Source organism: Rana temporaria, chromosome 1 (genome assembly GCF_905171775.1).
Source record: "Rana temporaria chromosome 1, aRanTem1.1, whole genome shotgun sequence".
In the NCBI taxonomy this organism is placed as follows: Eukaryota; Metazoa; Chordata; class Amphibia; order Anura; family Ranidae; genus Rana; species Rana temporaria.
In genome coordinates this window covers 460417288-460443364 of record NC_053489.1, presented here as the reverse complement: position 1 = coordinate 460443364, position 26077 = coordinate 460417288, and the positions used below count along the sequence as shown (strand labels likewise).

General features: G+C 41.5%; 1 protein-coding gene across 1 annotated transcript in view; it reads right to left on the bottom strand.

Annotated features, from left to right (window-relative positions):
• The window catches only part of LOC120932515 (melanopsin-B-like), a 78811-nt gene that overhangs the window by 11828 nt on the left and 40906 nt on the right, over nucleotides 1–26077 (bottom strand). Inside the window, exon 8 of the mRNA XM_040344965.1 lies at nucleotides 24769–24943. Within this exon, the coding sequence (XP_040200899.1) occupies nucleotides 24769–24943 (175 nt within the window). The remainder of the gene's footprint in view (nucleotides 1–24768; nucleotides 24944–26077) is intronic.

The following is a 26077-nucleotide window of genomic DNA, read 5'->3' as shown; positions in this document are numbered from 1 at the left end:
AGGGGGTGACACAGAGGAGGGGGGAAAGCTGACAGAGCAGATAAGACCTCAGGAGACACACATTGTGAGGCAGGACTCCAGGAGCAAGCAGGCAAGATTATCGAATCCACAGTTCAGCCCCGCCCCCGCCTCCACACGTGACCAGCACCAGCTCCGCAGGGCCAATCTCAGACCCCCATGTAGGTGCGCCTGGCACGCCCCGCACATGGCCTGTTTCGGCCAATCACAGGGCACCCGCTGGCTCAGAGCACACCGCTGTGTGACTGTGATAGCGGGCACGGCATCATGCGCGCCACCCCTCTAGATGTTGAGGCCGGGGACAGAGATACGGCTGTCGCTGGCCACAGAACGTGGAATGTGTGCCCGGGTTTTCAGCGGTTGGAAACCCGGGCACATGTGTCAGAACCCAGACTGTCCGGGTCAAAACCGGACAGGTGGCAACCTTAGTGGTGTGTTTTATTGTTCGTATAGCATACAGATTAAATTATGTTGTTGTTACATCTGTGCTATATTTATTTGTTTAATGCATGTTCATTTCATATGTGTTTCCCTGACTCATAAAACTGGCACTTGACAATAAATGTTGCAGTTTATTCGTTAAAAAAAGTAGTACATAAAACACATATACTGTGTATATATATATATATATATATATATATATATATATATATATATATATATATATATATATATCTATATATATATATATATCTATATATATATATATATATATATATATATATACGGTATATATATATATATATATATATATACACACACATGCAATTTTTTTGAAGTGGGTGGGGAATCTTGGGTGAGTTCCCACACTTTTTTTCCCAGGACTTGACCCCTGAACACTAGTCAATTCAACACTATATCACTGTCTTAAAGTGGTTGTAAACCCCACTTTTTGACTTTTTTGACTTTTACCTACAGGTAAGCCTATAATAAGGCTTACCTGTAGGTATAAAGAATATCTCCTAAACCTGTACGGTTTAGGAGATATTCCCCTCGCAATGCACCGCTGATTTCAGCGGCGCATGCGCAGGGGGAATCCTCGGCTGAAGGGCCGGCCGCCGCCGGCCCTTGCAGGAATGAAATCTCTTGCGCGCATGTATATGCGGGTTAACAACCGCTTTAAGTGTCTTCATCTGTGGTTCAGTACCAGTCCTCTTCCACATTGAATGATATCCAGTGTCATTCAAATTTCCCTTTGTGCCTAGAGCATCAAGGAGATGCCCCCTGTAGGTGAAACATCAAGCTGCACTGGACTCACAGTGAGCCTGTAATCCGATAGCCAGCCTAACTGATACACTTCCTGCATGAGAAAGAAAGGTACAAAGGGCGCAACAAGTGTAAATTAATGTCCATATAAACACCAACTAATTAGTTGAAAAATAAGAAAAAAGTTCAATTTTCTTGCAAATGTAGAACTGGCAACAAAATGTTCCAAATTTAGGCTCCAACCACCGTGCTCTCAGAAAGTGCAGCGTGCATAATAAAGTGCTTCACACAAACTGACAATCAAAATGCGCTCACCAGAAATATACAGCCATAAATGACCTACAGGCATGTAAAGGGTTCTTTCAGGATCCTTCTTAATACACTCTCTCCCAAATGGGGTAAATTCCCAAAATTTGACAAAGCACGCCTCACAATGGAGCTATGAGTTTTTAAATCCTGAACAGCTGAGATGCATGTCGGGGCCCATATAGCTTACAGTGAGTAACCTGGCCGCTGCCTCCTTTCATAAAGCTGTGTGTGTACTTGCCTGTATACACTGTCTTACCTTGCAGTTTAAAAAAAATAAAAACGGTATTACACTATCCCCGTTTTTTGTGGCTCATTGCGGTGGAGCCGTTTAGATTGGATGATTGGAATGCACAAGGAGTTATCTGTATTTGGATCTATTGGGAATTGACCCCATTTGAGAGAGAGTGTATTAAGAAGGGGGTGGATTCAGAGAGCAATTACGCCGGCGTATCCATAGATACGCCGCATAATTGCTAAGTAGCGCCGGCGTATCTACTTTCTGTATTCAGAAAGCTAGATACGCCGACTGTAGCCTAAGATACGACTGGCATAAGTCTCTTACGCCGTCGTAACTTAGGGTGCATTCTGACGCTGGCCGCTAGGTGGCGCTCCCGTAGTTGTCAGCGTAGAGTATGCAAATTGCATACTTACGCCGATTCACAAACGTACGTGCGGCCGGTGGTCGTTTTTTACGTCGTCTGCGTACGTCGTTTTCGCCGTAAGGCTGCTCCTGCTATTAGGAGACGCAGCCAATGTTAAGTATGGACGTCGTTCCCGCGTCGCGATTTCAAAATTTTACGTCGTTTGCGTAAGTCGTCCGTGAATGGCGCTGGACGCCATTTACGTTCACGTCGAAACCAATGACGTCCTTGCGACGTCATTTACCGCAATGCACGTCGGGGAAATTTTAGGGACGGCGCATGCGCAGTACGTTCGGCGCGGGAACGCGCCTAATTTAAATGATCCACGCCCCCTACGGGATCATTCGAATTACGCGCGCGCTTACGCAGGCCCCTTTTACGCTACGCCGCCGCAACTTTACAGGCAAGTGCTTTGTGAATCAAGCACTTGCCCGTAAAACTTGCGGCCGCGTAACGTAAATGTCATATGTTACGCCGCCGCAGTTTTGCGCGCGCCCCTACCTGAATCCACCCCACAGATCCTGAAAGAACCCTTTACATGCCTGTAGGTCATTTATGGCCGTATATTTCTGGTGAGCGCATTTTGGTTGTCACTTTGGGTGAAGCACTTATGCATGCTGCACTTTCTGAGAGCACGGTGGTTGTAGCCTAAATCTGGAGCATTTTATTGCCAGTTCTACATTTGCAAGAAATTTGAACTTTTTTCTTATTTTTCAACTAATTATTTGGTGTTTATTATTAATTTACACTTGTTGCACCTTTCTTTCACAGTTTTTTCGTCACCTACTAATTTTTTGAGCTGAACTTTTGTATATATATTTATTTAATTTTCAATTTCACATATTTTTGTTGGCGCCGTTATCCATTTTTCTCAATATACACTTCCTGCATGGCCTGGTTCAATTGACAGCAGCTCCTATTAGGTGCTTCCCTGTCACAAGAGCAGCTGCACATTGAGGTAACCTTGTCGCACTTGAGAACCAGGATGAGAAATAAGTCTGGGAAGTCACGTAATCGTTGAATAAAACTCCATCCTACATTATTTGGCAGCTTGCTTGTTAATAAGTGAGGTCACACCAACTTTAATGAATAGAGGGCTCAAGACAAATCATCACAATGAATCAGAAATGCAGCCTATTAATAGAGCAGCCACTTATAATGTATGTAACAATGTGTGAAGAGCAGAAAGGTAACTAACCATCACCTAGGATAACAAAACAAATCTAATGAATACAGCTTGCTAGACTTTTTAATATATTAATATTATACATTTTAATCTATTGACTGTGAAATAACATGCTGCTTAAACATAAGCCAATGCCGTAATGCACATTGCTCCGCATAGGCTTTTGTTATTACCCATAATGGGCTTTTCCAACTAGTCAGGTAATCCATTTTATTACTGCATACCATTCCAATTTTGAAGTGCATCATTCTATTAAATAAAGTGATTACATTTGCTTTCTGATACCTAAGTAATTAAACCTTGTAAAGCAGAAGGAATATGACTTGACATATTTTAACATGTAAAAGTATGTTAGCTTACATCAGCCAGAATTATGTACAGTAAAATAAAATAAAAGAAGGCATTATTTTATGATTGATGTATCTGTGACAGCTTCAAAATCCATAAACTCAAAAATAAATGAAGGCATTATTTCATGACTGATGTATTAGGATAACTTCAAAATCTACATTCTCAATGTGGAGTTCCTATTGGCTTGAATATTATCTTACTGTCATATTGCCGTGTTTGATGAATCACTGATCTATCTTATCAAATGCAACTTTGAATGTATCCTTTTTGAGCATGCAGTCTTCTTATTAAACTTGACATAGCCTTTGTCACTAACGGTTTCATCTAGCTATGTAGTCAAGAAAAAATGTAACACTCCAATAGAAGTGTCAATGTATATAATGTGAACTGAAACAATAATTATTCAGGGTATTTCTCAGAACTGAAGTCAAGGTATATATGTCTGTAGACTGAGAATGAAAGCAATAGGATGTCATTGGAAGTCAACCAGTCAGAAATAGTTATCAGATATGAAGAAACAGTTGGAGGAATTCTATTCAAAAGCCAAAAACCATGCCATATGATAGCAAAAGGGTCAGCTACAAAGTTTATTTTGCTGGTACCTGGTACCTTAAAGACTTACTGAATTCACTTGGGGTGCCTCTGACTTTTATTTTTTAGGGGCTGCGGGGCAGTTAGTGCATTAGTCCAGTCACAAAAGGTAAACAAATATAGCTAGATTCAGAAACACTTACGACGGCGTATCACTAGATACGCCGTCGTAAGTCCGAATCCGCGCCGTTGTTTCTTCAAGCGTATTCTCAAACTGAGATACGCTTAAATCTTGCTAAGATACGACCAGCGTAAGTCTCCTATGTCGTCGTATCTTAGTTGCATATTTACGCTGGCCGCTAGGGGCGTGTATGTGGATTTACGCAGAGAATATGCAAATTAGAAAGATACGCCTATTCACGAACGTACTTGCGCCCGATACGCTGTTTACGTAAGGCGTTTTTCCGATGTAAAGATAAACCACCAAAAAGATGGCGCAGCCCATGCAAGGTATAGGCGACGGCACAGTCGTCGTATTTTATGTCGTTTGCGTAAGCGTACGTGAATGGGGCTGGGCGTAGGTTACGTTCACGTCGACAGCAAGGAGTATTTGCGACGTAATTCTGAGCATGAGCGCGCATGCGCAGTACCAACATTTACATGGGGTCACGGGTATTTTACATGGAGCACGCCCCCTACCTGCCTAATTTGAATTAGGCGGGGTTACGCCGGCACATTTACACTACGCCGCCGTAACTTAGGACGCCAGGGCCAGATTCACAAAAGGGATACGACAGCGTTTCTCCTGATACGCCGTCGTATCCCTGTTTCTATCTATGCGACTGATTCATAGAATCAGTTACGCATAGATATCCCTAAGATCCGACAGGTGTAATAGTTTTACACTGTCGGATCTTAGGATGCAGTACCGCGGCCGCCGCTGGAGGGAGTTCGCGTCGTAAACCAGCGTCGGGTATGCAAATTAGGAATTACAGCGATCCACAAAGCTTTTTCCCATCGTTACGTTGTTGCGAGTGTTAGATTTCCGTCGCAAAGATAGTGCACCTTTAACATGGTGTAAAAGTACTCCACCATGTTAAAGTATGCCTGTCTTTCCCACGTCGCTTTTGAATTTTTTTAAAATCTTTTATTTTTTCCGGCGTAAATCTTTTTTCACGTTGCGATTCACAAAACGTTGGCGCGTCGTAATTTCGCGCAAAGCACGTCTAGAAATTTGCGACGGGAGCATGCGCAGTACGTCCGGCACGGGAGCGCGCCCAATTTAAATGGTACCCGCCCCATTTGAATTGGACCGCCTTGCGCCGGACCTGTTTACGATACACCGCCGCAAATTTCCAGGTAAGTGCTTTGTGGAGCGGCCACTAAATCGGAAAAATTGCGGCGGTGTAACGTAAACCGGTTACGTAAAATTGCGCCCGCTGTACGTGAATCTGGCCCCAAGTTCTTTGTGAATATAGTACCTGCCTCTCTAAGTTACGGCAGCGTAGTGTATCTGAGATATGCTGCGCCCACACAAACTTAAGCCAGTCTTTCTGAATCTGGCTAATAATGTTTCATGATAGAGTCAAGAAATAAAAAAAAACTTTGGACCCCATACATAACACATTATTTTCCGGTAGATTTTTATGACTCCCTGCAGACTATCTAACATTTAACCAGATAAGAGGGATGTGGGCCAGGGCGTGTTGGTGTCCTGACCAATTATCCCACCTTAAACCTCAATTTGCCCCATCCCCTTACATTTTCTCCTCCTATTGCTCCTTCCTTGTTACCTTTCCTATTTGTTTTTTCTCCTTTTTTTTATGTTTTTTTTTTTACCTATCTTAGTTATGAACTTATGTTCATAACTTATGTTATGGCCAAGGAGGGGTTCTTAGGAAGGATATTTTCTTCCTGCTGGGCCCAGAAAACCTACAGATGTATGCTTATTCATCTACCTCATACTGTTTTTGAAAGCACACAACTTGAGTACCTGGGCAGCAGTCAGATCCTGTGGATGTATGCTGTTGTTGACAACTAATGCACATAGTGAAGTTAATTATTTGCTCTGAATATCTTTGTATTAGTGGCGGCTGGTGAAGTTTTAGGACGGGGCGCCAGACTCCGCCCCTACCTTTTGACCCATCCAACTTCTCATAAGCCCCACCCCTTATAGAATCCACCCACTCCTTCCCAGGGGCTGTATACTCCTGACACCCATAGTGTCAGGAGTATACAGCCCCAGCATCACAGGACAGAGTATACAGCCCCAGCATCACAGGACAGAGTATACAGCCCCAGCATCACAGGACAGAGTATACAGCCCCAGCATCACAGGACAGAGTATACAGCCCCAGCATCACAGGACAGAGTATACAGCCCCAGCATCACAGGACAGAGTATACAGCCACAGCATCACAGGACAGAGTATACGACCGCAGCATCATGGGGCAAAGTATACAGCTCAGCATCACGGGACAGAGTATACAGCTCAGCATCACAGGACAGAGTATACAGCCCCAGCATCACAGGACAGAGTATGCATCCCGAGCATCAAAGGACAGAGTACATACCGGCTGGCGGCTGGTGAAGTTTTAGGATGGGGGGCGCCAGATTCCGCCCCTCCCTTTTGACCCATCCCACTTCTCATAAGCCCCATATCTTATAGAATCCACCCAGTCCAGTACATTGTTTAGGGAGAGGTTCCAGCTATTTGCTATAGGGACAGCAATATATAGGTGACTCTCTGCCTATTTCACCAGCACTGCACCTGTCACCTGTGATATACTGTGTGTGTCCAGTACATTGTTTAGGGCTAGGTTCCTGCTATTTGCTATAGGGACAGCAATATATAGGTGACTCTCTGCCTATTTCACCAGCACTGCACCTGTCACCTGTGATATACTGTGTGTGTCCAGTACATTGTTTAGGGAGAGGTTCCAGCTATTTGCTATAGGGACACCAATATATAGGTGAATCTCTGCACATTTCACCAGCACTCCACCTGTCCCCTGTGATATACTGTCTGTCCAGTACATTGTTTAGGGCTAGGTTCCTGCTATTTGCTATAGGGACAGAAATACAGTATATAGGTGACTCTCTGCATATTTCACCAGCACTGCACCTGTCACCTCTGATATACTGTGTGTGTCCAGTACATTGTTTAGGGACAGGTTCCTGCTATTTGCTATAGGGACAGAAATATATAGGTGACTCTCTGCATATTTCACCAGCACTGCACCTGTCACCTGTGATATACTGTGTGTGTCCAGTACATTGTTTAGGGCTAGGTTCCTGCTATTTGCTATAGGGATAGCAATATATAGGTGACTCTCTGCCTATTTCACCAGCACTGCACCTGTCACCTGTGATATACTGTGTGTGTCCAGTACATTGTTTAGGGAGAGGTTCCAGCTATTTGCTATAGGGACAGCAATATATAGGTGACTCTCTGCCTATTTCACCAGCACTGCACCTGTGATATACTGTGTGTGTCCAGTACATTGTTTAGGGCTAGGTTCCTGCTATTTGCTATAGGGACAGAAATATATAGGTGACTCTCTGTATATTTCACCAGCACTGCACCTGTCACCTGTGATATACTGTGTGTGTCCAGTACATTGTTTATGGACAGGTTCCTGCTATTTGCTATAGGGACAGAAATATATAGGTGACTCTCTGCATATTTCACCAGCACTGCACCTGTCCCCTGTGATATACTGTCTGTCCAGTACATTGTTTAGGGCTAGGTTCCTGCTTCTTGCTATAGGGAGAGAAATATATAGGTGAATCTCTGCACATTTCACCAGCACTCCACCTGTCCCCTGTGATATACTGTCTGTCCAGTACATTGTTTAGGGCTAGGTTCCTGCTTCTTGCTATAGGGAAAGAATTATATAGGTGAATCTATGCATATTTCACCAGCACTCTACCTGTCCCCTGTGATATACTGTCTGTCCAGTACATTGTTTAGGGCTAGGTTCCTGCTTCTTGCTATAGGGAAAGAATTATATAGGTGAATCTCTGCATATTTCACCAGCACTCCACCTGTCCCCTGTGATATACTGTCTGTCCAGTACATTGTTTAGGGCTAGGTTCCTGCTTCTTGCTATAGGGAGAGAAATATATAGGTGAATCTCTGCATAATTCACCAGCACTCCACCTGTCCCCTGTGATATACTGTCTGTCCAGTACATTGTTTAGGGATAGGTTCCTGCTTCTTGCTATAGGGAAAGAATTATATAGGTGAATCTCTGCATATTTCACCAGCACTCCACCTGTCCCCTGTGATATACTGTCTGTCCAGTACATTGTTTAGGGCTAGGTTCCTGCTTCTTGCTATAGGGAGAGAAATATATAGGTGAATCTCTGCACATTTCACCAGCACTCCACCTGTCCCCTGTGATATACTGTCTGTCCAGTACATTGTTTAGGGCTAGGTTCCTGCTTCTTGCTATAGGGAAAGAATTATATAGGTGAATCTCTGCATATTTCACCAGCACTCTACCTGTCCCCTGTGATATACTGTCTGTCCAGTACATTATTTAGGGCTAGGTTCCTGCTTCTTGCTATAGGGAAATAATTATATAGGTGAATCTCTGCATATTTCACCAGCACTCCACCTGTCCCATGTGATATACTGTCTGTCCAGTACATTGTTTAGGGCTAGGTTCCTGCTTCTTGCTATAGGGAGAGAAATATATAGGTGAATCTCTGCATATTTCACCAGCACTCCACCTGTCCCCTGTGATATACTGTCTGTCCAGTACATTGTTTAGGGATAGGTTCCTGCTTCTTGCTATAGGGAAAGAATTATATAGGTGAATCTCTGCATATTACACCATATTACACTATTGTTGTATTTAAAAACACCCATTTAGGGCAAGATCCCACCTACACCGCCACATCCACCTCAACCTCTTACTACATATGGACCTCGTCTTCCTAGGTCAAAATGATTTTATTTTTTATTTATTTATTTTTTATGTTATTTTAAGTTATTTCCCTATCCACATTTATTTTCAGAGTACTTGCCATGCTCTTCCCGACATTTTGCTGCCATTTGCAGCCCTCCAGCCCTTTCCCTTAGTTGTTTAGAGACATGTTAGTAGTCAAAAGTCCGGGTCCCTATTGACTTCAATGGGGTTCGGGTTCGGGTCAAAGTTCGGGTCGGGTTCGGTCCCGAACCCGACCTTTTTTTTTTCAAAGTTCGGGTTCGGGTCCGAACCCGAACATCCAGGTGTCCGCTCAACTCTAGTCCTGAGTGAATATAGGAAAAGTTCCTCTCCACCAGCATGCAGGCACACTATGCACTAACCAGACTTAATTGACCCCTATTTCAGGGAGTCAAATACACAATATATCACACATGAGGTCACAGAGATACAGTCCAAAGCAATGCTGACATCCATTCAATGTAGATAAAGATACCATATTCAGAGCTCCAGCCAGTGTTAACATATAGAAAGGGAGAGGATTTAAAATATTGTATTTAAAAAAGGGTTATTTTGCACTTACATCATAGAAGACTTTGATCAGCATGTATTATGAAGGAATTATCGGTTTGTGCAAACATTGATAGTGGATGAGTTGAGACCTATGTATTATTGAAGTCTGTGAGTAGTTTATACATTTATATATTTTCATGCATTAAAGTTTGAGGGGCAGATTCACAAAGCGAGTACGCCGGCGTATCTACTGATTTCCCGCGTTGTATCTTTGTTTTGAATCCTCAAAACAAGATACGACGGCATCTTGGTTAGATCCGACAGGCGTACGTCTTCGTACGCCTTCGGATCTTCGATGCAATTCTTCGGCGTCCGCTGGGTGGCGTTCCCGTTGTTTTCCGCGTCGAGTATGCAAATTAGGTATTTCCGACGATCCACGAACCTACGAGCGGCCGTCGCATTCTTTTACGTCGTCTCTAGTCGGCTTTTTTCGGCGTATAGTTAAAGCTGCTGTTTGGTGGTGTACTCAATGTTAAGTATGGCCGTCGTTCCCGCGTACAATTTAAAAATAAAACATTTGTTTGCATAAGTCGTCCGTGAATCGGGCTGGACGTAATTTACATCCACGTCAAAACAATGACATCCTTGCGACATTTAGCGCAATGCACGGCGGGAAATTTAGGGACGGCGCATGCGCAGTTCGTTCAGCGCGGGGATGCGCTTCATTTAAATGAAACACGCCCCCTACTCGCCGATTTGAATTAGGCGCCGTTACACCGCGAGAGATACACTACGCCGCCGTAACTTATGACGCAAATTCTTTCAGGATTCAAACCAAAAAAAGTAAGTTACGGCGGCGTATCGTATCTCAGATATGTTGCGCCGGGGCAGATCTTTGTGGATCTGCCCCTGAGTTACTACACTATGATATTTCTCTCCTCCTATGAAAACCTTATACTGTGATTGAGTGGAGTTGGAGAAGGTGGAATACAGCTGAGGAGACGGAACCTTACAAAGTTTACCTTGTTTGTGGATTATATTAAAAACTTTATATAACTTACTGTATGAGGGGTCAATGAATTTTGGTAAGCCTCCATTTTCACTTGAGGGATAAGGGTGGTGAAGGATTGTATTGAATTTGAAGATTTCAAGAACACTTAAGACTATAAGACTATTTTTAGCACATTAATGCTTTGCTATTGAACATCACTGATTGCACTTCCGGGTTTGAGAACGTCGGTGTCGTCTACGTCACCGCGTTCTCTGTCCGTGGGGATTTTGGTCTGATGGTGTGTACACACATCAGACCAAAATCTCCCAGCAGACATGTCCGATGAAAACAGTCCGCGGACCATTTTCATTGGACATGTCTGATCGTGTGTACAGGGCCTAAGAGTGCCAACCACTAAAATCTATTGACTTTTTGTTGGCCCATGTTTACCATTTAAATTGGTTTCATCTTTCTTTGCACAACCGCCATCTTGTGCCACTCCATAACAACAAGTGATAATTCTCATTTCTAGTAGTAGTAGTAGTAGTAATAGTAGAAGTACAGGGTGGGCAATTTATATTGATACACCTTAATAAAATGGGAATGGTTGGTGATATTAACTTCCTGTTTGTGGCACATTAGTATATGTGAGGGGGGAAACTTTTCAAGATGGGTGGTGACCATGGTGGCCATTTTGAAGTTGGCCATTTTGAATCCAACTTTTGTTTTTTCAAAAGGAAGAGGGTCATGTGACACATCAAACTTATTGGGAATTTCACAAGAAAAACAATGGTGTGCTTTAACGGAACTTTATTCTTTCATGAGTTATTTACAAGTTTCTGACCACTTATAAAATGTGTTCAATGTGCTCTCCAGTGACATGCGGCGAGTGCTACGCTGTGGGCTCTTGCTGAATGAAGCTAGAACAGCCACTGATGTTTCTTCATTAGACCCCTTTCACACTGGATACGCCTATAGCGTTAACATCGCGGTAAAACACTGCTATTTTACCGCGATTTTAACGCTATTTTAATGCTCCGCTATAGGCGTATCCAGTGTGAAAGGGGTCTAATGAAGAAACATCAGTGGCTGTCCTAGCTTCATTCAGCAAGAGCCCACAGCGTAGCACTCGCCGCATGTCACTGGAGAGCACATTGAACACATTTTATAAGTGGTCAGAAACTTGTAAATAACTCATGAAAGAATAAAGTTACGTTAAAACCAAGCACACCATTGTTTTGCTTGTGAAATTCCCAATAAGTTTGATGTGTCACATGACCCTCTTCCTTTTGAAAAAACAAAAGTTGTATTCAAAATGGCCAACTTCAAAATGGCCGCCATGGTCACCACCCATCTTGAAAAACTTCCCCCCTCACATATACTAATGTGCCACAAACAGGAAGTTAATATCACCAACCATTCCCATTTTATTAAGGTGTATCCATATAAATGGCCCACCCTGTAGATTTGAGCATTATTATTATTATTAAATGGCAATTACTTTTTGCATGAAAAGGAGTGATTTTTTTTTGGTTAAGATTGTTTACTTTATATTTTATGCATGCAAAGTTGTGTTAATGTAAAAAAAAAAAAAAAATCTGGGGAGGGGTCCATAACTTTCAATATATTCTTAAAGGGAACCGTGACTGTTCTGCAGTGTGTAATCACCTGCATCCAAAGCACCAAATGTGGTTCCTCTCTGCTCTCTCCTCTCTCTGCTATCTGCATGATTTATTCTTAATCGATTAAACTGACATTACAGCCTCCCTGGTGATGGCATGTTCCTCCATCGCCACACAGCAGTTGACTCATACCCTCTGCTCTGTATGTACTGAGGCACTTATATGTCGCCAACAATTTTATGTAGTGATATATATTTATATTGTACATTCACATCATTCTGTGCTATGAAGAAGTCTTTAAATCACATTCATAAACATATTAGAACCAATTTTGACAGGAGCAAATTAAACTACCAGCATGTCTTTAGAGTTGCCTTGGTTGGTTGCCTTGATTCATTTATTTTTTGCAAGTATCTGACATTGCAACAAAATTGATTGTATGGCCAGCATAACATTCTAGAAATTGTTAGTTCATAAGAAAACACAATTTACACATGCAGAGGCTTCCTTTGGGCACATGTTCAGAATGTATAATAGATCTATTTCGTACATGTGACTGGAGTGTATTGTACATATTTTATTATATTGAACGATGTATTAAGCTAGTGGTTCAAAATCTTATTTCACATCCAAGGCATTCTCACAAATGATCAAGAATAAATGCAACCCATCATATTTATACACATGAAATGAAAAGCAGTAATATTAGGCTGACATCCAGGCTAAGTGGAGTACTTATTCTCAATACGTGACGATACAGAAACGGCAAAGGATAACATTTTAATTAGACTTGACTTAGTGTCCTCTTTCATAAATCCCAAAATATCTCCACAATCTGTCTGCACTGGAACATTTTTATTTCTAGCACATCTTAGGTTGGATGTCACAATATCTACTGTTTTTAGCTAGGAGGAAGCAGCTGTTGATTAATTGCAGCAGACAGAAACATCCTCAAGAAAGCAGGGTCTCCAGACATTGAGTATTGAGTATGCATTTTTTTCTTAAAAGACTAATACATTTGTGTTTAAGTCTTAGGGGTACTATTCTTTTTTCAAATATATCAGACAGTAATAAGAATGTTATATTGATTCCAGAACAAACATCTTTAAAAAGTAACAGAGGAGATATAAAGAGGGAATCTTAGGCCGCATACACACGATCGGTTAAACCGATGAGAAGAGTCTGATGGACCGTTTTCATCGGACCAAAATGATCGTGTGTGGGCCCCATCGGTTATTTATCCATAGGTTAAAAAAAAGCAATCTTGTTTTAAATTTAACCGATGGATACCTAACCGATAGAAAAGAAACGATCGTTTGTAGGCACGTCCATCGGTTAAAAATCCATGCATGCTCAGAATCAAGTCGACGCATGCTTGGAAGCATTGAACTTCGTTTTTTTTAGCACGTCGTTGTGTTTTACGTCACCACGTTCTGACACGATCGTTTTTTTAACCGATGGTGTGTGGGCATGACTGACCATCAATCAGCTTCATCGGTTAGCCGATGAAAGCGGTCCATCAGACCATTTTCATCGGATGGACCGATCGTGTTTTATAGGGCATAACAGATTCTGACATTTGCCGTCTACTAGAAGTAACGAAAAGAGAACTAAGGTGATAGACCTGAAGCCACCCGTAACCAGTTTCCTATATTCAACAACTGAAAGAATTGTACTGAAGAGAAAGTGAAACAAAGAAAAGAAAAAGTGAGGGGGGGAGGGTAGAAAAAAAGGGGGGAAGGGATGTAAAGGAGGGGGAGGGGAGGTCTGGATAGCGTTGGCTCCGGATAGCCAAGGCATTCAGGGAATAGTGCTCACGTGTTACATCAGTAGCCAAGAGGGCCAAATCCTCTGCAGGACAAACTGTTTCCAAAGTCTCCAGGTTTTAGAGTATTTTTCCTGCTGGTGTTGCGCAGTTAATATTAAGTCCTCCATTCTACTAACATCTTCCACCTTATGTAGCTAGTCAGCCGCAGTTGGCGGTAGTTGTTTCTTCCAGTGGAGCGGGATGCAGGACTTTGCAGCGTTTACGAGGTGTTGTATAATAGATTTTTGATAACGTTTGACAGAGATGTTAGATACATGTGCAGGGCCAGATTAAGAACATCATGAGGATTTTGGCGGGCCTTTTTAAAATAAATAAATAAAAATGCAAACAATTTTTGTTATAACAAATTAAATTAAAGAGAGAGAGAGGGAGGATGATCGAGATAGAGAGAGAGAGAGAGAGAGAGAGAGAGAGAGAGAGAGAGAGAGAGAGAAAAAGCGGATGAGAGAGGGGTGAGGGGTAAGGCAGGGAGGATGAGAGAGAAAGGGAGATGAGAGAGAGGGTGCGCATGAGCATGCATGGGAATGATATCAACGCAGCCCAGCCAAGGCAAGTGACATAAGGCACAGAACCCAGAAGGAAGACCGGGTGAAGATGGAAGTACCCGGGACCCGCCGGATTGATCACAGCGCAGCACTGGAGGGCTTAAGTATACCCAAATGTGCTAATATGCTGTGCATACTTGTACATTATGGCAAAACTTACCTCAGGGCCTCTAAAAAGTAGTAATGTTAGCAAAATTTAAAACTGCTTTAATATAACAGGATCCCAGGAGCCTCTTATGGGACCCCCTACTGACCCGGTGGCCCTTGGGCAGTGCCTAAGTGCATAGTTGCCAATTTGTAAATTATGAAGAATAAAATAAGTTTTAAATACAGACATCTTTTCCATCACACAACTTGGTGAAAATTACAAATGTATGGTAAATGTTACAAATATCCAATCCGCTAGAAGAGACCCATGCCCACACTTGTTTCCTTTTTAAAACAAAGCTAAAAAAGTAAGTACAGTTCTATTGCCCTTTCAAAGGGAGCAGGCTAGATGCCCCCCTAAGGGGGCTTAAATTCCCAGCATTGTCCTGGCTGCTGTCTCACCAGGAGTAAAAATCTCTCTCTGTGTTTGCTTCCCACCAACTAACTAGGCTGCACTCAATTTGCATTTAAAAAGGGAATGACAGTGAAAGGTTTCCAGGAGACAAAAATGTGGAATCAACCTTGTAAGGGCTCTACGCTGGTGCCTAATTACCCAAGGAACCATGGGGACATTTTGTGATGTCTAAGGGAATTACACAGACATAGGCTTATATACCCCTACATAGCTAGTTAAACAAACACAAATGATTTTACTAATGAGCAATACCCTCTTGACTGTTTTTCTGTCATCTGTTGATTAATCTTTCTATATATACAGTATTTTAACATTAAATTGTATAATAGGTTACCAGTGTGCCTCTTGTAGTACACTTTCGACCTACAATGGCTTGATGGCTGGAGTTAGCTATGTTAAATCTTTCCTTAATTTATCCACAATTAAAAATAAATAAATATATATATATATATATATATATATATATATATATATATATATATATATATATATATATATATATATATATATACGTATATATTATTGGCTCGACTTCCATTCCTTTTTTTGTTTTAATATCAAATATATATATATATTTTATTACTATTAAACAATACATACAGACAAATAGCCACATTCATATCATTATAGGGATAAGTAACCCCCAAAAAAGAAGAAAATACATTTCAATTACATAGATTATGGCAAATAAATCCATACATTATTAAAATAGAAAAAACACACAAAACAAACAAACCTTGCACCTCTCAGACTAAAATAGCGTAGCATACAGTAAACAAAACATAATATTATATGGAGACATGGATACATTTTACATGTCAAATTATTTGCCCCTGATATCAAACATTGGACTATGGCCATCTCCTCTAGGCAGCATCAAATTATCTCTCTTTTACTTGTAATTTCTTCTCTTCTACCCCCCCCCCCCACCTCTGCTCTTTGCTCCTATCTACCCCCTCTGCCTTCACTCCTCTCCACTAGGTAGACCGTCATATAGTTGATTACTAGGTTCTAGGTTCTATCCAACATGACCATATTTTTTAAAACCTTTGGGTGTATTTCTATGCTTGTATGTAAAAAAAAATCTTTAAAGTATATAGTTACATTTTTCACCCCATCGTTTATGGGTTGGAAGATCAGAAGATGATAATTTTTGTAAAATAACTTTACATGCTAAATATAAGGATCTTATCCACATAGTATGCATCTATACTGGTAATGATCCATCAGGGATTATTCTTTTGGGCATCCCTGTTATCTCAGTGGAGCATAATGAATTTAGGGTTATAAATATTTTTTCCCAATAACGACAAAGCATGTGTATAAGAGATCCATTAAATAGTGAGCATCGAGGACATAGCGTGTTATATATTTTCCCCAAGCATAGAGTTTTTGTGGGGTATAATGAGCCCTATGTAAAATAAAAAGCTGAGATAGCCTTTGGGAAGGCCAGATGGATGTCTTGGGTAGTGTTTCCAGGGCCTGTGTCCAGTCCTCCTTATCTAGATCCTCTATGTCCTTTTTCCAACGAACAAAGCTATTTATTTGTTTTCTAGTACTCTCTATCGTTTGTATATTAGAATAAAGGTCTCCTATTTATCCTCATTTCGTGCAGGTTACCGAAGTTGCCTTTGATAATATTTTAGTATGTTTATACTGTAATTAGAGTTTTGAGGTTCGGCTTTGTAATGCTTTGTAATGCATATGAAGGTGATGTTCTACCTTTTAATATTTTAAAAGACCACTATCAGTTAAATAACTTCTATCAATACCTATCAATAAATCCATAGAGTACATCCTGGATTAGTCCCAAATAAAAAATCAACACTATAGGGGAATGGTCTGAGATACCCCTGGCCTCATACTTAATTTCACAAATATATGGGAGCCAGGGTAAGTTCCCAGTGCTAAGTATGAGAATTGCCTATTTGTTGGATTACGCTGTCTCCAGAGATCTATCAGCCCCGATTCCTCTACATATCTGGCAAAGGTCCCAATGAAGTTTGCTTATCCGTTATGTGATATTTATCTATTGCGGGAACCATATATTTATTAAAATCTCCATCAATAAGCATGCACTTTCTGATTTGTCAGATACAAACTGAATATATTCTTTAAATACTTCCGATAAATAAGGCGGGGGAATATATATATTTCCAATCACTTATGGTCCCCCTAATAATGTACAGTGCAAAAAAATAAATTGACCTTTACTATCCTTCTTAATGTGACTACATGTAAAATCCAGTCTATTAGATATCAGTATAGAAACTCCTCTGGAGTATGATGTATGTATAGCGTGATATTAAATATTAAACTGATTCCTTTTTAAGTAATGCAAAGTGTCAGAATTTAAATGAGTTTCCTGTAGACATATTATGGAGGGTGAAAATCTCTTTAGTGAGATAAACACTGCTTGCCCCTTAGAAGGGCTACCAAGACCCCTAACATTCCATGAGATTAACACTTCACTCAAGGGAGCCATATAAAACCAATATCACATAAATAAAAATCAAACCAAATACAGCAGATTCAAAAATGTTCACTCCAACCCATGCTTCCCTGCTTCCTACCCCTCTTCCTTCCCCTCCCAATCCGCCATCTCCATCACCCATGGAGGGTTGGCCAACTCAATATTGAACCCTACGGACTAATCCTGTGTATACACGATCGGACCATGCGATAAAACACGCCTCCTACTCGTCGCATTTGAATTCCGCGCCCTTACGTCGCGAGAGATACACTACGCCGCCGTAACTTACGGTGCAAATTCTTTCTGGATTCAAACCAAAGCCAGGTAAGTTACGGCGGCGTAGCGTATCTCAGATACGCTGCGCCGGTGCAGATCTTTGTGAATCTGCCCCTAGGTCTTTATATTGTTTATGGAAATTAAAGATGAATCCCCATTCATGTTTTAGATTTCTCTCGTGTACACTGTTTTCCAAACATACATCACTTGGTATATTCCCAACATCGTTAATAATTTTGTTCAAAGTGAGTTCATTATATCCTTTTTGTAGGAAGCGTTTTTTGATAATTCCAGATCGTGATTGGAAATCATCGTCATTGGTACAGTTTCTCCTGATTCTCAAAATGTGTCCTTTTGGAATATTTTTTAGATAGTGGGGATGATGTCCACTGGTAGGGATGAGCCGAACACCCCCCCTGTTCGGTTCGGACCAGAACCTTCGAACGGACCTAACGTTCGCGCGAACATTTAGAACCCAATTGAAGTCAATGGGACTCGATTGTTCGAATTCAAAAGTGCTCATTTTAAAGCCTAATATGCAAGTTATTGTCGGAAAACTGGTTTGAGAAAAAAGTCATTTAAAAACTGTTTGCGGCTTTAATGTAATGTCTGGTTTCTGCAATATGGATGAAAATCATTGATACAAATAGCATGGGTTTCCCCCCAATCCCCCCAGGTCATTACAAGCCCCTTTAAATACTTTGAACAGCATTATACAGATGGTGCAAACAGGACAGACACTGTAGGTTTGTTGTTAAGTAGAATCTGTTTGTAATTTTGAACTGGTACTTTTTTAAAGTGTAGCTCCAGCCATAAAATCTATTTTTAAGCTTTTCTGAAAACATAGAAAAGGGTTATCACCCCTGTAAACATTTGTTTTGCTGTCTGTGTGCATCTGTTCAGAAGATTGCAATTCACTTTCTGTCCCAATGACAAATGCTTTTTTTTAAATGTGGGTTTTTTAGTGAAACAAGGATTGGTGATAAAGCGTCAGTGGACAGGAGACACCTCTTACAGAAGAGAATTTCCCTTCCTAGGGGTAGATTTTCTCTCACTTCCGTTTGCAAGTAGGAGTCGTTTGTAAGTCGTTTGAAAGTAGGGGCCTGCCGTATATACTCTGCATACATTTTGGCCCTAAGTGTTGGTGTTGCCACAACACTGTAAGCCCTCACAGTTAGTCTTGGTGGGCGCTGGAACACCCTGCTGTGTGAACTATTATATCAAGAATTGTAATTACATGCCATTGTTGAACATTGGTAGAAAAATTGGGCCTTTGGTGCTGGCGCTGGTGCCACAACTCTGTAAGCCTTCACAGTTACTCTTGGTGGGCACAGGAATGGGCCCTGGTGTGAAATATTAGATCAAGAATTGTAATTACATGCCCCTGTTGAACAGGGGCAGAAAAATTGGGCCTTTGTTGGTGGTGGTGCTGGTGCCACAACACTGCAATCCCTCGCAGATACTCTAGTTGGAGCGCAGGAATGAGCCCGCTGCAAAGTATTGCATCAAAAATTGTAATTACACGCCCCTGTTAAACAGGGGCAGAAAAATTGGGCCTTAGCCACTGGTGGCGGTGCCCAGAACCAAACATTTTCTTACAAGCTATCAGCATGATCATTGAGGAGGAACAGGATAGTCACTCAGCATCAGCATAGGCAATCTTGAAGGAATCTGACATTTCCAAAAAAATTATTCAGTTACATCAGCATCAGGTGCTTGGTAGCTGGTGGTGATCCAAGCCTGATTAATTTTTATGAAGGTCAGTCGATCGACCGAGTCAGTGGAGAGGCACACCCTGTGATCGGTTACAAAGCCTCCAGCAGCACTGAATGTGCGTTCTGAAAGATCGTTGGATGCAGGACAAGCCAGTAGCTCAATTGCGTACTGTGCAAGCTCTGGCCAGTGATCCATCCTCAAGACCCAGTAAGCCAGAGGATTTTCGGTGGGAAAGGTGTCCAAGTCTGATCTTGCCCCTAGGTATTCCCGCACCATGTAAAACAGACTCTGGCGATGGTTGCTGGAACCGGTCATACCTTGGTGCTGCGGACTAAAAAATTGTCTGAACGCATCGGTCAGATGGCCACCTTCTCCACCGCTCTTTCTGTGACTGACCGAAGCCTCAGCAACACATTGTCCAGGACCTGGATTTTGTAACCCCCCAGTCTCTGGGAACGCGTTGCACAGACCTTTCTGCAAGGCCTCCCGAAGATGTTTCATCTTCTGCTCCCTCTGCGCCGGAAAGATAAGGTCCGCAACCTTATTCTTGTAACGTGGATCAAGGAGAGTTTCCAGCCAGTAATGATCCCTCTCCTTGATAGCACAAATACGAAGATCCTTCCGCAGGCTTTGCAGGATCAGGGAGGCCATACAATGTAGGTTTGCTGAGGCATTCGGTGCGGAGTCCTCTGGGTCACTGAGGACGACATGATCTGCAGCCACCTCATCCCAGCCACGTACAAGTCCATGGGTTCCTTGGGACTGTAATTGATCCCTTGAAGACTGCTGCTGATGCTGAGTGCTAGGCTCCACCTGCATGCTGACACAATCCTCCTCCTCCTCCTCCTCCTCCTCCTCCTCCTCTTCCTGTGTGATAGGCGGGCAAGCAGGAACACTGTCTGGATAAAGGGGGCCTTGAGAGGTAAGGAAGTCCTCCTCTTCCTCCCTCTGTTCTGCCTCAAGGGCCCTGTCCATTATTCCATGCAGCGTGTGCTCCAACATTTGAAAAAGAGGGACAGTCTCACTGATGCATGCACTGTTACTGCTCACCATCCTTGTGGCCTCCTCAAATGGTGACAGGACAGTGCACACCAAGTAGCTTTAGGTAAACTACAGAGGACACGGGCAGTACACACCAAGTATTATGTGAATTATGGGCCGTGACGCGCCACTCGAATTTGGCACGAACGGCCCGTATATCCACTGGTTATAGGGAGATAACTGTTTATGTCCGTAGGTTTGAATTAAACAGTAGTTATTAACTGCTTGCCGACCAGCCGCCGTATAACTGGCGGCAACTGGCGGCAGGTCAGCTCTGCTGGGCGAGAGCACGTAGTATAACATCACCTCGCCCAGCAGCCAATAGGGCCGCGCGCGCCCCACGCTTGCCCCCGACTCCCCTGCGCGTGCCCGGCGGGCACCCACGATCGCTCGTTACAGAGCGAGGACCGGGAGCTGTGTGTGTAAACACACAGCTCCCGGTCCTGTCAGGGAAGAAATGCCTGACCGTCTGTTCATACAATGTATGAACAGCGATCAGTCATTTCCCCTAGTGAGTCCACCCCCACCTACAGTTAGAACACACCCAGGGAACATACTTAACCCCTAGTGTTAACCCCTTCCCTGCCAGTGGCATTTTTATAGTAATCCAATGCATTTTTATAGCACTGATCGCTATAAAAATGCCAATGGTCCCAAAAATGTGTCAAAAGTGTCTGAAGTGTCCGCCATAATGTTGCAGTACCAAAAAAAAAAAAACGCTGATCGCCGCCATTACTAGTAAAAAAAATATTAATAAAGATGCCATAAAACTACCCCCTATTTTGTAAACGCTATAACTTTTGCGCAAACCAACCAATAAACGCTTATTGCGATTTTTTTTTAATGAAAAATATGTAGAAGAATACGTATCGGCCTAAACTGAGGAAGAAATTATTTTTTTTATATATTTTGGGGGGATATTTATTATAGCAAAGTAAAAAATATAATTTTTTTTCAAAATCGTCGCTCTATTTTTGTTTATTGCGCAAAAACTAAAAACCACAGAGGTGATCAAATACCACCAAAAGAAATCTCAATTTGTGGGAAAAAAAGGAAGCCAATTTTGTTTGGGAGCCACGTCGCACGACGGCGCAATTGTCAGCTAAAGCGACGCAGTGCCGAATCGCAAAAAGTGCTCTGGTCTTTGACCAGCAATATGGTCTGGGGGTTAAGTGGTTAAACTCCCTCCATTTCTGATAATGTTCACATCCAAAAAATAAATTTGATCTTTATTAAACTTAACGAGTACAATGTTGTTAGTGCCGGGGAAAGGCGCTATTCAAGCAAGGGGCCACTTGGCGTTGTTTGTTTTTAATTACTTTTAAAATAAACTATATTCTATTGCAATCTTTTTTTCTGATTTACTTCATGTGGTGTGGAGTGTGGCGGTATCAAGATAGCAAGAACTAAGCCTGGAATCTATGGTTATGTCATACGCCTTATTTGACCTCTTTTTAATTAAATTGGTCAACATCTTGCGGTAAGGTGCCATCCATGAGCACTTCTGCGGTGATTAAATTCTCTTTGGTGGAGTGTGGCGGTATCAAGATAGCAAGAACTAAGCCTGGAATCTATGGTTATGTCATATGCCTTATTTGACCTCTTTTTAATTAAATTGGTCAACATCTTGCGGTAAGGTGCCATCCATGAGCACTTCTGCGGTGATTAAATTCTCTTTTGGTGGAGGTGGAAACCTTTATTGATTAAGCGGAATCATCTTTCAAGCCTATGCTTTTTATTAACTTCATTTTATGGACTTTTTTCTGCACATTATTGGTTTAAGATATCTCCCATTTGGGAGTTTGCACTGTGATAGACAATAATTTATTGATGTCTCATTATCAATATTAATATTCACTCATATTTTATATTGTATTCACCACTTATAACGAATCACTGTTGTTGATTTAATTATCTATTTGTTCATATTTAGATGGTTAATATCTGCTAGCGCCCCCTTTTCTTTCACTCATTCACATTGTTACAATTCACTGTAATTTTGGGGAGCAGCTCAGTACTTAATTTTATTTGTTATATATTTATTTTCAAATTTTTGGCGCAAGATGTTACCTCCCACAATGTTGTTATTATTGCCATTCAGTTCAGTCATAAACTCATGTAAGGAGGTTTCTGTGCCTTCCCATATAAAAAGGAGGTCATCGATGTATCTTTTATAGACGAGCAGTTGATTTCTCTTTCGTGAAAAAACTGATTTATCCTCCCATTCACCCATAAAAAGGTTAGCCAAACTGGGGGCAAACTTAGCTCCCATGGCTACACCCTTTCTTTGCAAGTAAAAATGATCATGGTACCAAAAATAGTTATGAGACAGGCAAAAATCCAAAGCATGTCTCAAAAAGTTTTTTTGTTCAAACGGAATATCATCTCTTTGGCACAATGCCCAGTTAAGTGCCAATAAGGCGTCATTGTGTTGAATGATTGTGTACAATGATGAAACATCAGCAGTGACCAGGTATACATCTTGTTTATCTGTAAGATCGATCACACTAATCATCTGTAGGAGATTTTTCGCATTTTTCAAATAGGCTTTAGTTCTTAAAACACTAGCCTGCAGGAAAGTATCCAGATACTGACCTAGTCTCCCTGTCACTGATCCAATACTGTTTACAATTGGACGAGCCGGAGGAATAATCTCATTTTTGTGTACCTTCGGCAAAGTGTAAATAGTTGGTACTCTGCAAAAACTCGGCACTAAAAGTGTAGTCTCTTTTTTATTTTTGATAATTAATGATTTTAATGCACTTTTAGTGAAATAATAATTTTCATGGTACAATATTTCTTATTGAAACGATTTGAACAGGATACAAACAGGGTTATATAGAAATGTTATATATAAACGCATAAGAAATTAATAATACTATCAAATATTATATATTAAAGTGTTTGTTACCCAAAATAAATAAATTAATAGATCCTGCTTCTTTAAAGCATGTTATATGACACAGTGCTTGTCCTGTGTCATTTGACTGCCCATAACACCTAAAAAATCTGTCTGATCCTGCCAGTTTCTCCCCTCCCCTCTGTAAACTGACCACAGTAATCATGGCTGCTGAGCCCTAACACCATTGTCAGTTTTTGTGTCTCCGTCATCCGCAGCCTGCTGTCCTGTGTCTCCTCTGTCTCCTATGTCCTCCTCCCCCTCCCTGCCTGTCAGCTCATGACAGTGACAGTGCTCCTGCTGCTCAAATAACCTATATGCACCACCTGTGCTGTCTCCTTATGCAGTGTCCCCCTCTGTGTGATTTATAAAAAAAATGCTGTAAATACCTCATGAAAGAGCCTCGATCACATGACATGGCTAAGTCTCTCCTCCTCTCCTCTTTATCCCCTCCCGAGTGACGTCAGTGGGGGAATCTTGGCCCCTCGCGCTAGATCTGACAGAGAAAAGGAGAGACCCGGCTGGTCATGTGATCACGGATCTTGGCTCTTAAATGAGGTATTTACAGCATTTTTTTGTATAAATCACACACAGAGGGGGACAATGCAAAAGGAGACAGCACGGATGGTGCATACTTGTTTGAGTGGCTTAAAAACCACTTTAATTAACCATAAATAAATGTGTATAATACGTAAACATTTATATAACATATACATTTATATATAACATAGTAGGAATGATTTACAATAAAGAGATGAACAAGATAAAAGGGGAGGGGGGTAAGGAGAAGAAATAAAGAAGAGGAAGAAGAGTGGGTTTAGGATATGCCAGGCTCAGGTGAATGATGAATGTAGTTCCAGAACTTTAGACAGAAAGCAGAGAATTATAAATATTACGTTTGTTGGTATAGTTGAGCCATGGTGACCAGACTTTTAAAATGCTAGAATGGTTATCAAGTAGGCCCATAATTCTTTGTTTCAAAATTCAGGCATAGATTTTTTGTGACCAAAAAAATGTAGAATGTAAAACGCATATGGTGTAAAGGAGCTCATAATGAGACTCTGTATAACAAACATATCTACACAGTTCACTATTTTTTTTTCTTTGTACATAAATGTCAACTCACTGTTTCTGCTGTGGAAACTGTGGAAATGCAGCTGTTTTTTTTCCTCAATACTGTTGACTGTCGACTGTAGACAGAAGCTCTGAACGAAGATTCAAAATTGGATGCTGTCAAACTGTCTTTCTTTGGTAGTCTGATGAGGAAACGAAGACAAGGTACGCTCTTGTGGATAGTTTCCCTGGAAAAATAAGTGCTTTTAAATTCAATGTACAAGTATAGTGTGACTTTTCTTACTATATACCTCTAGGTAAGGCAGTGTTATGCCTTGTACACACGACCATGCAAAAGTCTGACGTGAGTCCGTCGGAAATCCAACGGAAAGGAAGAGAACAGGTTCTCTATCTAAGGTCCGTCGGACTTCCAAAATGGAGGCTACACACAGCCGGACTTTCCTAGAAAAAAAGCCTGTCTGACTTTTTTCTCAAAAAATCCGGCCGTGTGTATGAGGCATTAGATGTCCTAGCAAATTAAATCTAAAGCTCTTCAAAACAGATCCACAGTGATATTCCAAGAACTCCAGCCTGCTACAACCATTAAAGCGGTGTTCCAGCCCAATTTTGTTTTTAAAAGTCAGCAGCTACAAACACTGTAGCTGCTCACTTTTAATAAGCACACTTACCTGTCCAGGGAGTCTTCTGGAACACACACAGGTCCCAGAAGACAGCGCGCCCCATTACCCAGAAGAACACGCAAGGGAGGAAGAAAACGAGGAGCTCCACAGTATAGGAAGTGGCAGATTAGGAAGACTGCCTAGCAACAGGCGTTTCTGGTAAGTAATTTTTTTTTCTCAAATGTTTTTTTATCGATTTTATGGAGAATGTTAATGTATTTTTTTATTCTAGGGTGGACCACTGCTTTAAATGCCTGGAGTTTGACAGATTCCATCTGGCCCTGGGACCACAGTGACCAGACGGCCCAAAAATAGACATAATCATGAAACCTAGCTATTACAAAGGAGGAGGCAATCTTTCAGGCAGCTTCAAACAACCTCACTTTCCCATACCACTAATATAGACTATTTTAATCTCATTACTAATGCAATATGAAAAATAAATATTCAGCCCTATCTATCTAATCTGATTTGAACCAAATTAAATATGCCTGGGGCTTTTTTTTTTTTTAACTGGTGTTTCAACACTACAGCAAAACACACATTATCACCTCATCAGAGTAAGCACACGATCCTTGAGAGTCCTGATCTTTTCTCTTCATCTCAGCCCATGACTTGTCCAAGATGATCCTTATCAGACCAATCTGTTCCTTGCTGATATGCAAGGTCTCATCTCAAAAGCCATCCAACTCTTCTTCATTC